Source organism: Nematostella vectensis, chromosome 5 (assembly GCF_932526225.1).
Source record: "Nematostella vectensis chromosome 5, jaNemVect1.1, whole genome shotgun sequence".
NCBI lineage: Eukaryota > Metazoa > Cnidaria > Anthozoa > Actiniaria > Edwardsiidae > Nematostella > Nematostella vectensis.
This window is the reverse complement of record NC_064038.1, coordinates 12966302-12982880: the sequence shown is the minus strand read 5'-3', so window position 1 is coordinate 12982880 and position 16579 is coordinate 12966302. Positions and strand designations below refer to the sequence as shown.

At 41.2% G+C, this 16579-nt stretch overlaps 3 protein-coding genes across 3 annotated transcripts in view; 1 reads left to right on the top strand and 2 right to left on the bottom strand.

The window, feature by feature from the left end:
- Positions 1 to 316: 316 nt before the first annotated feature.
- On the bottom strand, positions 317 to 2454 carry LOC116614847. The gene is made up of 2 exons (XM_032376357.2): positions 1493 to 2454; positions 317 to 861 (listed from the first exon to the last, which is right to left on the bottom strand). The coding sequence occupies exons 1-2, from the start codon at positions 1994 to 1996 to the stop codon at positions 718 to 720; spliced, it is 648 nt and encodes a 215-aa protein (XP_032232248.2). The 5' UTR covers positions 1997 to 2454; the 3' UTR covers positions 317 to 717.
- Positions 2455 to 3421: 967 nt separating this feature from the next.
- Positions 3422 to 9125, top strand: LOC5507642 (galactose-3-O-sulfotransferase 3). Its single transcript, XM_032376356.2, has 2 exons — positions 3422 to 4274; positions 5657 to 9125. The coding sequence occupies exons 1-2, from the start codon at positions 4162 to 4164 to the stop codon at positions 6981 to 6983; spliced, it is 1440 nt and encodes a 479-aa protein (XP_032232247.2). The 5' UTR covers positions 3422 to 4161; the 3' UTR covers positions 6984 to 9125.
- LOC5507643 (katanin p60 ATPase-containing subunit A-like 2) overlaps positions 8235 to 16579 on the bottom strand; it is a 17189-nt gene continuing 8844 nt past the window's right edge. The window contains exons 12-17 of the mRNA XM_032376355.2: positions 15870 to 15988; positions 15004 to 15098; positions 14131 to 14241; positions 13146 to 13317; positions 12181 to 12283; positions 8235 to 9428 (exon numbers count right to left, since the gene is read on the bottom strand). Coding sequence (XP_032232246.1) covers positions 9274 to 9428; positions 12181 to 12283; positions 13146 to 13317; positions 14131 to 14241; positions 15004 to 15098; positions 15870 to 15988 — 755 coding nt within the window. The 3' untranslated portion in view covers positions 8235 to 9273. The remainder of the gene's footprint in view (positions 9429 to 12180; positions 12284 to 13145; positions 13318 to 14130; positions 14242 to 15003; positions 15099 to 15869; positions 15989 to 16579) is intronic.

The window sequence follows — 16579 nt, the reverse complement described above, 5'->3', positions numbered from 1 at the left end:
CCATAGATCACATGCCATTTTCTCATTAGAGGCTTACTTTATCAGTCGCGCTGTACACGACGCATATCAAGAAAATTCAGCCAAAAATTTTCGTTTTTGCGGTCACTTCCATATAAGGAAACTAATATATTCCTTATTTGGAAAATCTGCATGATTCTTGTAATTTTTAAGGTGAGCGTACCCCAGGGGCTTCGTAAACTTTATGACTTGTAAGCAAAAGAGAAAAACAGTTACTGTGACCATCTTTAGTTAGTTGAGAAGGTCCCTCGAAGAAACTAAATTTCCTCGGTACCAGACCCCCAAAACGACAACGTTATACAGATTCTTTATTTATTTATTTTCTACAAAGAATCTCACAAATTTATAACTTTTCTAAGCTTTCTCTAATTTTCTTCGTTTTTAACTGTTTACTGTTAAAAGGACGCCATATCTTTTACAAAACTGATGGTTTCAGGCGCGTACCAAGGATTGGCTGAGGAGGGGTACGCAGTCATAGGTATCATGGAAAAAGCATGGTATTTTGGCCGCCGGGGGAGGGTGCGCGCGCACCCTGCGCACCCCTCTTGTGCACCCCCGTGTTCGCGCCTTGGTTTAACCGCGTGGTACAGGATCTGGTATCGCGACTTTTAGCACTGGGCAGTCCAGGGTGCGGTCATTCACTGTTCTTGGTGTTCTGGGAGCTTTGTCCAAGCAGTACTTATTTAAAGCCAAGACTGCTCAGACCCAGTGACCGCTCCTTCTGCTGACAAACCTGGCCTTCACACGTGGTGCATCCACGTTTTGCCGCTGACCAAGTATGTGGGTGATGGCTAGTGTGATGATGCCGATGATGACAACAGCAAGCATGACCCAGCCACCGACCTGAAGATAAGAGATACTCTAAGACGGATAATGAGAAATGAACGATTACACATGACACATCTAACGGGCCACGGAAAACTCTTGGCACAACCCCTTTATTAGCAGACAAAAGCTCTTTCTCAAGAAAAAGTGGGGGCGAAATAAGAGGGAGAGGATATTTCTGTATTTCTCTGTATAGTTTCTGTATTTCCATGGATACGTCGCTTGGAACGTATCCATGGCGTAGCGGAAGTTAAATTACGCGTTTTGACATAAAGTAGAACCTAACGAGTCAGATATTATCACCAGTTAATAGGATGTTAAGTGAAAAAAGAAAGTATAAGCAACGTAGCCTTGCCCTAAGGGCACACTAGAACCTTTTCACGATTTTAGAACAAAAAAATATTCTATTCAGTGAAAGTATTAATAAAATTTTATTTTTTTCTTTCTTTATGTTATTTACGAATTTCTCTAAGAAGTATATATACTCTAAGACGGATAATGGGGAAATGAACGATTACGCATGGCACATTTTGTTGTAAGGTATAAATTGAATATAGATAACTTATGATGAGTAGCGGGGTTTAAAAAGAGGAATAAACCAAAAGTTAAATCTATAAAGGAATCCTTAATTCTCGCGGTGCGGGCTTACCTTTAAATAAAACTCAAACCAGTGAGCCACATATTTATCGCGTGGAAAGTCTACCGTAACACTTGTGTGGTTTCCCTGGTGGTTTATGTCCATCAAACTCAAATTCATAGTTCTTGTTGGCCAAGCTGTAGCACGTAAGCACTTGACTGTTATTCCCACAAGACTACCCAATGACTTTGAAGTAGAGTAAAAAGTTTTGTAGGCCTTTATTCTCGACGTACTTGTAAAACTCGCCATATCCCTTGCAGTTGCAAGTGTGTCACTTGAATACATTCGATGCAAAGCCCTATTTGATATTCGTGAAAATCTCGAATAGTTGGTTTCAGCCAAGGTTTTAGTTGGAGAAATTGAGAATTTTGTTTTCAATGAGGCAAAAAAGTGAGGTGTTGCTTCGACAGACGATTTTTTGCTTGGTGCAGACTGTGACCCCACGTTGTATTCTTGTCCTAGATTCCTTCCGACGCCTAATGAAACTAGGAAGACTGCTATCTTGCAAGGAATCATGATTTCTTCTCCTTCGAGTTTGAAAATAACGAGAAAGAATAGATTTGCATTTATTTGTAGGTCGTTATGTTCAATTGCCTTACTCCCATTTAGTACATTAAGCTGGAGATTAAAGTATCCAAAGTACCTGTCAGCCTTGTAAGTTCTTAGAGAATTCGACAAATCGCAAAGGACTTCCACTTGACTTGCTCTCAAAGAACAACCCACAACTTTCCCCCACCTTACAGTGGCGCAGATATGTGCTTAACTTATAGATATGCTAATAACTTTGCCAAGCCTAAAGGTGATATTTTAATGTGATTTGATGGTATTAAATGGAATCACTCCAAGCAACACCGAAGTAATCTAGCGGCTTGTGAATATCGTGTTCCCGTCCATTAGTATTTAATCAGAGGGGAATAATCTTGCTTTCACTACGACGCGAATCGCTTTGTTCGTATCCTAAGCAGGCTTATCTATGATCGGTGATACATGGTCAGCGGCAACAGATAGTACGATTTTCGATAAGTCATTTAACCAAAATAAAAAGTGTAATAGAAATGACGTTCTCATAGCAGATATGGTTTGAATGCTTTACCAAAATGTTAAAAAAAAAGATTGGAACATAAGGAACAAAATAAAATAACAAATTATGCATCAGGATAAAATTCTTTAAAAGCAATATCTGGTAGACGAATTTAAAATCCGCTCGACACGGGCTGGTAACCATATTTTGACTATCTCAAATCTTCATGTATCAGCTATCGACTGACATTATTTTAAACATTTATTTTCTTTGTATTTTATTTTATTGTTGGTCGCGACTGTTTGTTTGAGCTTCACACATTTAGACTTGAAACGTTTTTGTCTAATTAATCATTTATTTTAGACATAAATTTTGGTCTAGCTATCAAATTTTGTCATTTCCCCTTTTTTAGTCATTTTCGACATGGATTTCCGCCAACCTATTATATATCAACATAAATTTCTTCCAATTACCAGTTTTCGAGCTGGAAGCTGTTTAAAGAATATAGTGCTTTTGAAATTATCAATTTATGAAACATTGCTGTAATATTCATCTTGTCACTGACGTTTACTTTCATATCGATTTTCTACGCTGCCGTCATAGGAACCCCAGACCCGGAGTTGTTCCGAAATAGATCCGAAGTATAGCCGAAACGACTTCCGAACTGTTACACAGGTAACCCAACCCTTGAAGGTCTTATCAATTTATATGAATTTATATTGATTTTAAAATTCAATGATAGAAAACACAAATATACATAGCAAAATGCAGGCTGAAAAGTTGCATATTGAGAGTTGCCAAATCTACCGCGTCCATGGATTTAGATATGACTTTGAAAAGAAATGAAAACATAATGTATTTCCCTTAGTGTGTTTCAGTCTTTATTTTCTTTGGTTTTCAGTGAACCGTGAACTACACACAAGTTTGTTTACCGCTGTTTTCTCGCGACATTGGCAGGTTCTTGCCCAATAACAGTCGCAAAGTGGGATTATACAGTATTTCAGTAATAGAAAAGAAAAATTAACCGAAGTCTCCATAAAGATGCACAACATTTCGAACAAGTGTCGAGTAGATGCATTCAACAAGTCAAAAATCAGTCACCTGGTCACGGATCGTATACTCGCAAGGGTTGAAAAGCGTATTGATCCTGTTCCTATTATCACATTCACGCAAGTTGAGAAATTCTGCTGCAGTTTTCACCCTCGCTGAAGAGATATTCTCACTTGTGTCAATGTACCACAAGCCAATCCATTTATGAACCTGTAAATGAAGCATAATGAAGCCCAGGCGAACAGCTAGTGATTAGCCTGTTCGGTACACGACATTGAACACGAACTCGTCAAGTTTTTATTTTGCTGGACGACAGTACATGGTAAAGTTTGATTCGAGAACGGAAACAATACCCTTAAAGATGAACTTGGAATCGTGGAAACTGGAAAGGCGGAGCTCGGTAGGCAGGTGGTTCCACCTTGCGAAACGTATTGCAGCTACGATAAATAATTAAGATAGTCAAATGAACAATGACAATGGCTAAGAGTCCTCGTGAAAATGGAATCTTTTGGAATGTATTTGCGTTAACAAGCGACTGTAGTTCGACTACAAAAGGGAGATAGCAACAATGAGATATGAGAATTCCACCTTTACTCTGCCCGGGTAGGCCATGACTATCCCTATCCGTGCGTTATTCGCGCTAGTTATAGCGTTTTCCGCGGTGGTTGTTATATTCTACGGAACAAGCTACACAGGAGATCGATACCACTGCCAAAAAGAAAGGTAAACGGTGTTATTTTAGTTAATGGCAATGGTTTTTAAACCCGATTAATATGGTTACACTCAAAAAGCTTTTAATCGCTTGCGGTTATGCATATCTACTCTCGAACAATATAATCTTGGACAACAACCCTAACTAATTCACATTACCAAACAAAAGCTTGAAAATAAATTAAATCATTTTATCGAGTTTTTCAGTTCAACAGATGAGTTCTCTCAGCGTTTAAAGAAATGATGGTTATCAATTTACGTTTAGTTTTAAAATCCAATGAATGTGATTTTTTGTCAGTATCAAAGCAGACAGGTTTTAAAGGGTAAGTACAATAAAAGGGGATTTTTTTTGCAAAAATAGTGACTTTTCAAGATATTTAAGTGAAGTAAATTTCTCGTTTTTCTTATCCCTTATCAGGGGAGCCATATTTCTTAACTTCCTGGTGTCGAGAGATGCTAATGTCTAACTTGTTTTATATTGCGTTGTTATCATAGCCAGGAACTTCCTGTGGGGCAATAAAGTAGAATGCTTTTAAATTTTGTTATTCAATAATTAGTTTAAACAAATTTAAGTATCTGAAGTGATCTGTGAAACTCGACTGGATAAATTTTGCTAGATCGCCATCAAAACAGTGAAAACTGTTAGCTCACAGGGAGAAAATTGCTGAAGTTTTGGAATCGTTAGATCAAAAATACAGGCCAATGTGAAATATAAAATAAAATAAATAAATATTAAAATAAACTCTGCATTTTTTGATAAGACGACAGTATTTGATATATATAGTATGATAAATTAAAGTCAGCCTAGGGGAACAGTTTTATTTTTTTAGAATTTCCCGCTATCGAAAAAGTAGGATTGGTAGTAGCGGATCTAGGGGGAGGGTTTAGGGGGCTTAATTAAACCCCCCTTTGGGCTGCTTGAAAGCCATATGTAACAAAACAAATTACCCCCCCCCCCCCCTCCCTTTGTCACTGAGTAACACCTGAGTCACTGAGAAAAAAGCTAGGTCCGTCCCTGATTGAAGGTCAGGCCCTTTATTTTTGTTCCCTATGAAGGATATATCTTTTAGCGAAAAATAGTTCTATTTTTTCCTCTCCAATCTTAGAAAAAAAAAGAGCGCGTTATACACAAGCAATCAATGTAGCCATATGCACACCAAATAGTATACAACTATTTGAAATACGGCTGCACTCAGAGAATTTGTATATCGTAACCCGCTTGTTCTTATGAACATTGACACGGCTTTTAGATACAAGGATTAAGCCGTTTATACGTTACCCATGAACCACCGCGGGTTACGACACATGGATTCTCGAGTGCAACCTTATTTGAAATAGATATCTTACACAATTCCACGTGGGTCTAATACAAATAACATTTGTGTGAATTACAGGAGCATTAGCCTAAAAGCAGAAGAAGAAAGCGAAAGAATCACCTTAACAAACCAACAAAGCGACACACACAAAGTATCACCCAGAAAACTACCTTCTAGAGCGCACAGAAAAGATTCCAAGAAATCTGTCAAGTCCAAGAAAAGTACTCACGTGTCGTCCACGAAAAGCTGCCAGAGAGTCGACCACGTGCTTTTCCTAAAAACCCACAAGACTGGAGGGAGTACGGTCACAAATATCTTGAACCGATATGCAGACAAATGGAACCTTACGGTCGTGTTGCCATCTCAGAAACACCTTTTTACATTTCTTTGGCCAACAAGGTTTCGCCTGACATATACGGCTCCACTTTATAAAATAGACGCGAACATTTTATGTAACCACGCTAGGTATAACAGCAAGCCTATGCATTGGTTGTTTCCCAAGCCGAAAACGAAGTACATATCAATTCTCCGAGACCCTGTGTTACAATACGAGTCCGTGTTTAACTTTATGCATTTTGCAAACCCCTTAGGGTTTAACCAAGAGATTGACCCCTTAGGCACGTTTCTTAAATACCCGCCGTCTTTTAAAGACAGTAGACCTTTTATGAAGAAAACCTTAGCGTTGCATTTATTGCGGAATCCGATGATGTTTGATTTAGGGCTTGATTTTAGATACTTTCAGAACGCTACCGCCGTAGATCATTATCTAAAGTTCCTGAATGAAGAGTTCGACCTTGTTATGATAATGGAGCACTTCGATGAGTCCCTAGTTCTTCTAAAGAGACTTATGTGCTGGACATACGAGGATATTTTGTACTTCAAACTCAACGAGCGCCAAGATAAGCACAAGAGGAAATCACTTGATGAAGAGGTTAGACAAGACATCTTAAGCTGGAATCGCGCCGACTCACTTCTTTACGATCACTTCAACAAGACCTTATGGGCCAAGATCAAGGAGCAAGGGGCACCATTCCAGAGGGAGCTTAAAATCTTCCGGCGCATCAACAAAAGAATTTCAAATCAGTGTTTACAAAAGGGGGATTATCTGGACGAAGCGTACACAGGAGTGTACGTAAAGGGGTACTCCCTTAAGCAGGACCTCCCTGGAGCTCTACTTAAGCGATGCGAGAGCATGAAAAGGAACGAGATTTCCTATGTTAAGTACTTCAGGAGGAATATGATGCAAAAGTTCATGGATATCGAGGAGCCGGAGGAGTATCTGGATGACCCAGCCAACGACTGGGACACGGCCACGGATTACGAACACGTGCCCGAGTTGTCGGGATTCGGGTCGGCCGAGTATAGTGCTTCAGGAAGGACGTACGCACACAAAGAGATGAGGTGATATCACGCGGTATAACGGTACAGAAGGGGCTGGGTCTTAAAATATTTGCGGGATAACGCTGAATAGCTTGGCTGTTGGTACACAGAAAAAAAGGCGCCACCTGGAGGAATAAGGGTGGAATTGAGCAGGGTTGAATAAGAGGGTTGAACAAGATATGCAAGATGTTGCTGGCGCAAGGTTACAGCAATAGGTGCGGGGTCCAACAAAATATACAGTGCCAGTGTGGCTTGGTCTTGGATACACAACAGATGAGACGACTCCAAAATGTGTTAAGGACAATAGCTGCTGTATGTAACAAATTGTGTTATTGTCCTTAACCTGTCATGCCAGCTTGGTATGGTGCTAAGGGAGTACGTTTGCCTAAAAAGATATCAAATGACCGCAAAACGACATATGAAAAAAATGCTTAAAGCCAGTCGATCGATTTGCGTGACGCGTGGTTTTGTAGGCTATGAAAACCCCATGCATGTGAATTAAACCCGCTTGAATCATGCTGAAATTCAATCCATCCTACAATAAAATCAACTCGATTATAATTCTACGATATCAAACAATGCTGGGTAAGTTATATTTTTCAAAATGGTGGGAGTTCTAAACATTCGAAACAAAAACATAACAGTATCACGCAAGATTTACGGACTTTAAAGAAATATGCAGTGTCTGCGCAGCTACTCTTTTCGCGCACAGACTGGCGGACCATAGTTAATAAAAGATGATGCGGACAAAGGGGAATTCTGCAAAAGAATCACTCTGGCAGCTTTTTCTATAGCTTCGTCTGTAGACTTGACTTTGTACGCCATTTTAGATCAGCTGTATCCCGCCAGTCTGTGGCATTTTGGATGCGCGCGCAACATCGTGTAAACGGTCTATAGCTGGCAGATTTGACATATGTGGGTTGTACTTGAGCTGTCGTGGGTTACTGGAGTATAGTCTTCAAGAAGCCACCTGTTACCCTAAAGAAGATGTATCAGAAAAAAGCGTACTGGAACAAGAATAGTCTAGGTGTCCAGATAAACAAATGCGATGCCACTCGTAACCCTGAAAAGATTATCAGGAACGAGTGTAGTGGTTCAACGGGGTCGTGGAATCAAAAGAAAATGAAATGACACAAATTATTAGATGATTGAAGGATGTCGGTTTATCAGATTTGATCTTAGGATGTGAAATAGTAATGTGTATCCATAGAATACTTCGTATCGGGGCAGGATTAGTGATATGGCAGCCTGGAATCAGAGAAAAAACTATGCATGGTAAACTAAGTAGAGATTTATTTATATAAAAAATATACACTAGAATGCTTAATATTTTACAAATATCTACTTTGTACATAACCACAAATTTGAAGTACCGATTTACAGTCTCACTTTGCTATTTGCGTGACACATCAGATAAAGTGACTTAATCGCTTGCGTGACGCATTGTTTTATGATCAATTTACGTCACGCATCCGATTAAGTCACTCGCTTGTGTAACATACTGTTTTATTATCAACTGCGTGACGCATCCAATTGGGTCACTTATTCGCTTGCGTGACGCATTGTTTTGCGTGACGTTTATGAAATCGCATAGCGTATATTTACATTCGTTATATATTTACTTGCGTGACGTAACCAAACGCACAAGATTGCTGTGTTTTTGTGTCACTCTATAGCACCGCTTTCTACATCTCTATACCATTCACAAACGACATGACGGAAAATCCTGGAAAACGCGCAATTCCAGATAAAGAGAGAAGACACATTTACTTACAATGGCTATAGGTTCCTTGTATTACGGACTGATTTTCAAAACACAAATAACGTGAGGCCGAAGTGCACATAACCAGATTTTGGCTTTTTAAGATAATTTTTCCTTGCTCATCATTGCATTGTGTATCAGTTCAGGGACGAAAAGCTCAAATTTCAATGACAATTTATAAAAAGTCGCATCAATTTAAAAAAAGTCGCACTTGATATTTTGTTTGCTATAAGTTACTAAGTACCCAGAGAATTCTCCGCCTTATTCGATGTGAAATGGGCTTATTTGAAGCGTCACGTCATGTTTTTCCGTCATGTCTCCACAAACACATTCTGCATTCGTATGCATAGAGCATCCAAGTGCTACACGTGAGTGCATTCTCGATATTATACCAACATACCCAAACGATGTGTTGACTCGTATTCTCTCTGGGATGAACGGTACCCGCACTGATTCATATAATTTCTGTCAGTCTCAGTACGTATCGGTCACAGTCCTTGCGAGAGCTTTAGCAAGCGCAAGCGTTTCCACAGGTAACCCGCGCTTACCCCGACTACACCGATTCATATTCTTTCTGCCACTCTCTGTACTTATCGGTCAGCGTCCTCGCGGAGGGTTTGGTATGCGCCAGCGCAGCTTCGACGTCAGAGGTCTCAACAGGGTCTATCTCGAGCTTAGGGAGAGGGGTGGCACGCCCATCGGAATTTGCTGTAAAACACCGAGAGGAAGGGGAACAATTAATTCCAGAATAGATTATGCAAGTGGCTGCAAGTCTGATTAAAAAGAGAACGTAGAGCAAAGTCTGAGAGCATCCTCAGATGGCCTTGTAGTTAACTTGTTAATTTTGCACAAGCGCTTCATCTTGAACAAACTTAATTATTTCCTAGGTACGTATTTGATTATGCAGAGGTCTTCAGCTGAACAAAGATTACACTCTTTCTTATGGCAGGAAGTGTACCGCATCAGACTTGCCTGGACACCTACCCCCTTTCCTCTTATATTGTACACCAAATACCAGGTTGGTGGGACTTATTTTTTTCTACTTTTGTTCACTCAAAGTTGAGTGGACACCCCTACTATACGACACAACATATACCAGGTTATACGACACACCATGTACCAGGTTATGCGACACGCCATGTACCAGGTAATACGACACACCATGTACCAGGTAATACGACACACCATGTACAGGTTATGCGACACGCCATGTACCAGGTAATACGACACACCATGTACAGGTTATGTGACACGCCATGTACCAGGTTATACGACACTCCATGTACAGGCTATGCGACACGCCATGTACCAGGTAATACAACACACCATGTACCAGGTAATACAACACACCATGTACCAGGTAATACAACACACCATGTACCAGGTAATACGACACACCATGTACCAGGTTATACGACACACCATGTACCAGGTAATACAACACACCATGTACCAGGTTATGCGACACACCATGTACCAGGTTATACGACACACCATGTACCAGGTAATACGACACACCATGTACCAGGTTATACGACACACCATGTACCAGGTAATACAACACACCATGTACAGGTTATACGACACACCATGTACCAGGTAATACGACACACCATGTACCAGGTAATACAACACACCATGTACAGGTTATACGACACACCATGTACCAGGTAATACGACACACCATGTACCAGGTAATACGACACACCATGTACAGGTTATACGGTACACCATGTACCAGGTAATACGACACACCATGTACCAGGTAATACGGCACACCATGTACCAGGTTATACGACACACCATGTACCAGGTTATACGGTACACCATGTACCAGGTAATACAACACACCATGTACCAGGTTATACGGTACACCATGTACCAGGTAATACAACACACCATGTACCAGGTTATACGGCACACCATGTACCAGGTTATACGACACACCATGTACCAGGTTATACGGTACACCATGTACCAGGTAATACAACACACCATGTACCAGGTTATACGGCACACCATGTACCAGGTTATACGACACACCAAGTACCAGGTTATACGACACACCATGTACCAGGTTATACAACACACCATGTACCAGGTAATACAACACACCATGTACCAGGTAATACGACACACCATGTACCAGGTAATACAACACACCAAGTATCAGGTTATACGACACACCAAGTACCAGGTTATACGGCACACCATGTACCAGGTTATACAACACACCATGTACCAGGTAATACAACACACCATGTACCAGGTAATACGACACACCATGTACCAGGTAATACGACACACCAAGTATCAGGTTATACAACACACCATGTACCAGGTAATACGACACACCATGTACCAGGTTATACGGCACACCATGTACTAGGTTATACGACACGCCATGTACCAGGTTATACGGCACACCATGTACCAGGTAATAAGACACACCATGTACCAGGTTATACAACACACCATGTACCAGGTAATACGACACACCATGTACCAGGTAATACAACACACCATGTACCAGGTAATACGACACACCATGTACCAGGTAATACGACACACCATGTACCAGGTAATACGACACACCATGTACCAGGTAATACGACACACCATGTATCAGGTTATACGACACACCATGTACCAGGTAATACGACACACCATGTACCAGGTAATACGACACACCATGTACCAGGTAATACAACACACCATGTACCAGGTAATACGACACACCATGTACCAGGTAATACGACACACCATGTATCAGGTTATACGACACACCATGTACCAGGTAATACGACACACCATGTACCAGGTTATACGGCACACCATGTACTAGGTTATACGACACGCCATGTACCAGGTTATACGGCACACCATGTACCAGGTAATAAGACACACCATGTACCAGGTTATACAACACACCATGTACCAGGTAATACGACACACCATGTACCAGGTAATACAACACACCATGTACCAGGTTATACAACACACCATGTACAAGGTAATACGGCACACCATGTACCAGGTAATAAGACACACCATGTACCAGGTTATACAACACACCATGTACCAGGTAATACGACACACCATGTACAAGGTAATACGGCACACCATGTACCAGGTAATACGACACACCATGTACCAGGTAATACGACATACCATGTACAAGGTAATACGGCACACCATGTACCAGGTAATAAGACACACCATGTACCAGGTTATACAACACACCATGTACCAGGTAATACGACACACCATGTACCAGGTAATACAACACACCATGTACCAGGTTATACAACACACCATGTACCAGGTAATACGACAGACCATGTACCAGGTAATACGACAGACCATGTACCAGGTAATACGACACACCATGTACCAGGTTATACGGTACACCATGTACCAGGTAATACGACACACCATGTACGAGGCTGAGTGGACCTACCAGCATGATGTCCCTCTAAGATGTCGAAGATCTTGCGGACTTTCCTCATGGCAGCCTCCTTGGCTAGAAGCTTGATGTCTGATCCCGAGTAGCCCTCTGCTCGCTGAACAAACAAGGACATGTTGAACATTAAACTCATCGTCAGATAAGTTGGGGTGAAGTATTAGAGCGCGTACTGGTCGCCCGACTAAGCGCTACCCAGGGAACCATGGCAACCGGGCCACAGCTTCCCACCACAGGGGATACCTGTCACCCTGATTTCTCAGTGAAATATACTTACTATAAGCTTTGGGTGGGTGGTTGGGGACTGAAAAGCATGGATCATACGTTAGCGTTATTTGCTCACTCGAAACGCTGCCAGTGCAAGAAAGGCGTGGGGTGGTCGTTTTCCTGACCAGGGGCCAGCAATTCGGCCCCAGGGCGCGCGACCCTGACCCGGTTTAACTTTGTCTAAATTTCATTCAGACACATTTCAATCAAGGGTGCACGTAGCGTCAGCGCAGGCGTTTTTAGCCAGGTCGCATACAGTGTCTAAAAACGCCAGCGGAAGAGACGAGGTTCTAAGTTCAACTTTTATATAACGGACTTCCATAAAGATGGAAGGTTCCAAACTCGTCAGTCAAACGCTCTATATAATACTTCTATAGTAGTATGGAAAAGACAGACAAGACAGAAGTCGAAATATTAAAACGGTTCGGACTTTACTTGAAGTCCTTCATCAGGTCGGCTAAGGAAACCGTTACAAGATAATGCGTGTTTAAATATGTTATAATCTTTGGACTTCTGCTTTGTCTGTTTTCGCCATACTGTACTATACGTATCCAATTGGATCCAGAGGCGAAGCTGTTTGAGTTTTTCAGTTTTCCGTCCCATATAAAACCTCTATAAAACGGACACTATGATATAACGGACAATATTTTCGGCACCGATAATGAATATCTATCATAGTGAGGTTCCACTGTCACCTTTGCTAGCATGTCATAGTCGATTTCTGTGCGAATCTCGACCCCCTTCCCGTCAGATGCCGAGATGACTGGCGGCAGGTTCTGCATCAGCATGGCTTTGCGCGCCTCGAGTGTGGGTAGATCAACAAGAATCCGCTTCTCCAGTCTGCGCAACATCGCGTGATCCAGCTCCCTGTGGCACAACAACATGCTAGACCACACCCAGTCACTGCCCTACAAGGTGGGCTCCCAACAATTATCCCGATTGTATTAGTTTAGCACGATTTGAAACGGCGTGGAGAGCAGTAAATAAAAAAACGTAGAACCAGGATAGGGCCTAAATATGGTACACCATATTTAAGGTTACACAATACTAAGGGGTTCGTGTTTAGAATCATGAACGGCAGCTCGAGGAATGGCAGGACACTCAGCTTTGAAAACTGGTTCTCAAAATATGACTTTCACGCAAAATTTGATCAACGCCGACTTGTTAAATATCATTCTTGAAGATAGTGCAACTGTGATAAATGCTGCGTGTTCATGTGACAGAAGCGAGTCTTTGACAAGGCATTCGTCCCAACAACCCTACAAATATCATCACCCAAATTGCAACGAGCGTTATTGGTAGTTTATGTAAGCTAATTAGTATCTGATTGACCTGGACAATAAGTAAAATAAAAATATCCAGTACGAATATGAATCTGACTGATTACTCATAGTTATGGTCTTATAAAGAGGGGTGGGGGGGTGGGAGAACACCTCTTACCGTCGTGCCTTTCGCTATAAATTTCACACTTCTAAGCTGAATGAACTGAGAAGCGGCGAGATCGTAGCGTGTGTTTGAGAGCTTTGCGCTCCTCTCAGAGAGCGTCCAACGGCAAAACACGCTATCCCCTGGCGTTATTTGTCTTGGTGGATCGGCAGCGCGAGTCACACTAAAAGTACGTGCCTTTGTCTCACTTCGCCCTTTATGTCATAAGGTATGTTTGTCCCTCTGGGCACTTACCAGGGTAGATTAGAGGCAGCGAGGAGAAAGACCAAGTCGTCCGAGCGAGCTAGACCGTCCATCTGCACCAAGAGCTCTGTCTTCATCCGGAGGCTGCCTTCGTGTTCAGCTCTACGAGAAGCAAGGCACACACTAGATCAACCTAAATCTGGTGTTTCTCTCCTTATAAGTCTTTTCTCTCCTTTTGGTGTGAGCTTTTCTTTCCCTCTTCCTAATAAGTTTTTTTTTTGGCTATTTCTCATGGTACTTCAAGCGAGACCTCATGAACTACCTAACTCTACATGAAGTTCTGATCCATGGAGTCTTTTATAGAATACTGAGTGGGATGATGGCTATATTTGACATCGCAACTCTGACGAACCACAGGATGAAATCCGATAAGAACCCCCGGTAAGAGATAACACCTGAGACAACGCTGCTTATTTCCGTTTGAAATCAGGTAATATAAAAACAAAATATTCAAATCGAGCCCAGAGATGACAGGCATATAGCGAGGTGAGGGCAAAAGAGGATCGCACATCCCTTTAAACTAAAATTAAAGTAGGCCAATCACGCCGCCATTTTATGCTCCCGTTCAATGCCGAGTCACAAAAAGCATTCATTTCCACATCGGCTTATCCAAGAAAGTAACCAAGATATTTTCAATCAAATTTCGTCAATATCAGACCTCATTCATAGATTGTTATTTTGAAGTTTCCTTGCGAATTAGGCGTTTTTCTTTCAATAATAAACAATAACAAAGGAGAGGTTGATCGACATTCTTTGAGCGTAACTTTCCCTTACGCAGTTATGGAAGAATATTGCTACATCTTATAGACTTTCTTGCATATGATATCAGGCACATACCGGCTATCAAGAACAAATTCTACTTACCCTCCCCCTCCTGTGCCTCTTTGGCTCATGAGAGACTCCAGCTCATCTAGGAAGATGGTGGAGGGGGCATGGAACCTAGCCAACTCAAACAGAACCTGAAAAAGAGAATTGTAAATTTTAATACAAAATTTATGTTTCAACCATAGTAACATAATATCAAGTGTACTACCGTTTAGTCGCAATTAATAAATTTCTTTATTTAAAAACGGTACTCCATTAACGCAAGTAAAGTAACTCAGTTTCAATCCTTTTAATTTAATAAATGGAAGTTTGACGCGTATTGTGTGAGGTTTAAAATTGTGGCTCGATAAGCCTTGTTTATGTCAGAAAAGAATGGTCTCATATAAAAAAAACATCTAAATAACCACCCACGATTTAATTCTGATACCTTATTAATGACATTTGATTAAAAACATATCAGTTAATTGTTTTAAACAGACGATGGAAATGGATGCTTTGTAAGACTTGGTACTGTGCAGGAGCGTAAAATGGCAGCCTGATAAGCCTTGTTCATGAAAATGCAAGGGTCTACAATAAAAAAAAAACACCCACGATTAAGTCTGATACCTTATCTACGATATTTGATTTAAAATATCCCAGTTACGCATTTTTAATAGACGATGGAAATGGATGCTTTTAAGACGTAAAATGGCAGCCTGATAAGCCCTGTTCATGAAAATGCAGTGGTCTACAATAAAAGAAAACATAAAAAAACACCCACGATAAAGTCTGATATCTTATTAACGATATTTGATTAAACATATCCCAGTTACACGTTTTAAATAGACGATGGAAATGGATGCTTTGCAAAACTTGGTATTGCCCAGGAGCGTAAAATGGCGGCGGCGCGATTGCCTTGTCCTTACCCTGACAAGTTTTTCTGAGTCACCGCGCCACTTGCTGACGATAGACGATGCCGAGATATTGAAGAACGTTGTGTTACACTCAGTCGCCACCGCCTTGGCAAGCAGCGTCTTACCAGTACCTGCACGCAAACCAAATAACATTTAAGATACTATAATCACCCTTTGTGCAGCTCGTATGCTGCATAACGAAAGCGCAGACACAACGTGGTCGAGTTTAAAGCATATGAAAGCGTGCTAACAATCCTAACAACCCTAAAAGATACTAAAATGGGCGTGGTTAGACATGAATTTACCCCCTTAAAGATACCTCAAACAAACGTAAATAATTTGTAATAAAAACGTTCATTTAAAACCAACTTTAATGGAAGATTCCATGTTTTAACGCTCTTTCATGAGCTACAAGTTAGATGAGTGATGGCTTTAATAGCACCCTAAAAGATACCGGGGTAAAAAAAATCTGGGCATTCTCATTTTCACCCCTGAAGATACCAAAGGCTCCAAATTTACACCCTAAAAGATAGGACGAAGATCCCCGTCCGATGGATATATGGAGTACCCCCCCCCCCCTCCCCCCCGGGATGTCGCAACCTTTACGACTCATGACTGACCACACAAAAGACTAACACTAAAGCCCCGTGCAAACTGCGCCAGAACCTTCCAGCATTGTTGGCGAATTTTCACTTAACTGACTATAGGACAAAGGAAATATC

Bases quoted from the DNA above. Each gene is read 5' to 3' on its own strand.
- LOC116614847 (XM_032376357.2), bottom strand. From the start codon at position 1,996: ATGATTCCTTGCAAGATAGCAGTCTTCCTAGTTTCATTAGGCGTCGGA. The intron at 862-1,492 runs GTAAGCCCGCAC...TCTTATCTTCAG, and splicing joins GGTTTGAGTTTTATTTAAAG to GTCGGTGGCTGGGTCATGCT.
- LOC5507642 (XM_032376356.2), top strand. From the start codon at position 4,162: ATGACTATCCCTATCCGTGCGTTATTCGCGCTAGTTATAGCGTTTTCC. The intron at 4,275-5,656 runs GTAAACGGTGTT...TGTGAATTACAG, and splicing joins TACCACTGCCAAAAAGAAAG to GAGCATTAGCCTAAAAGCAG.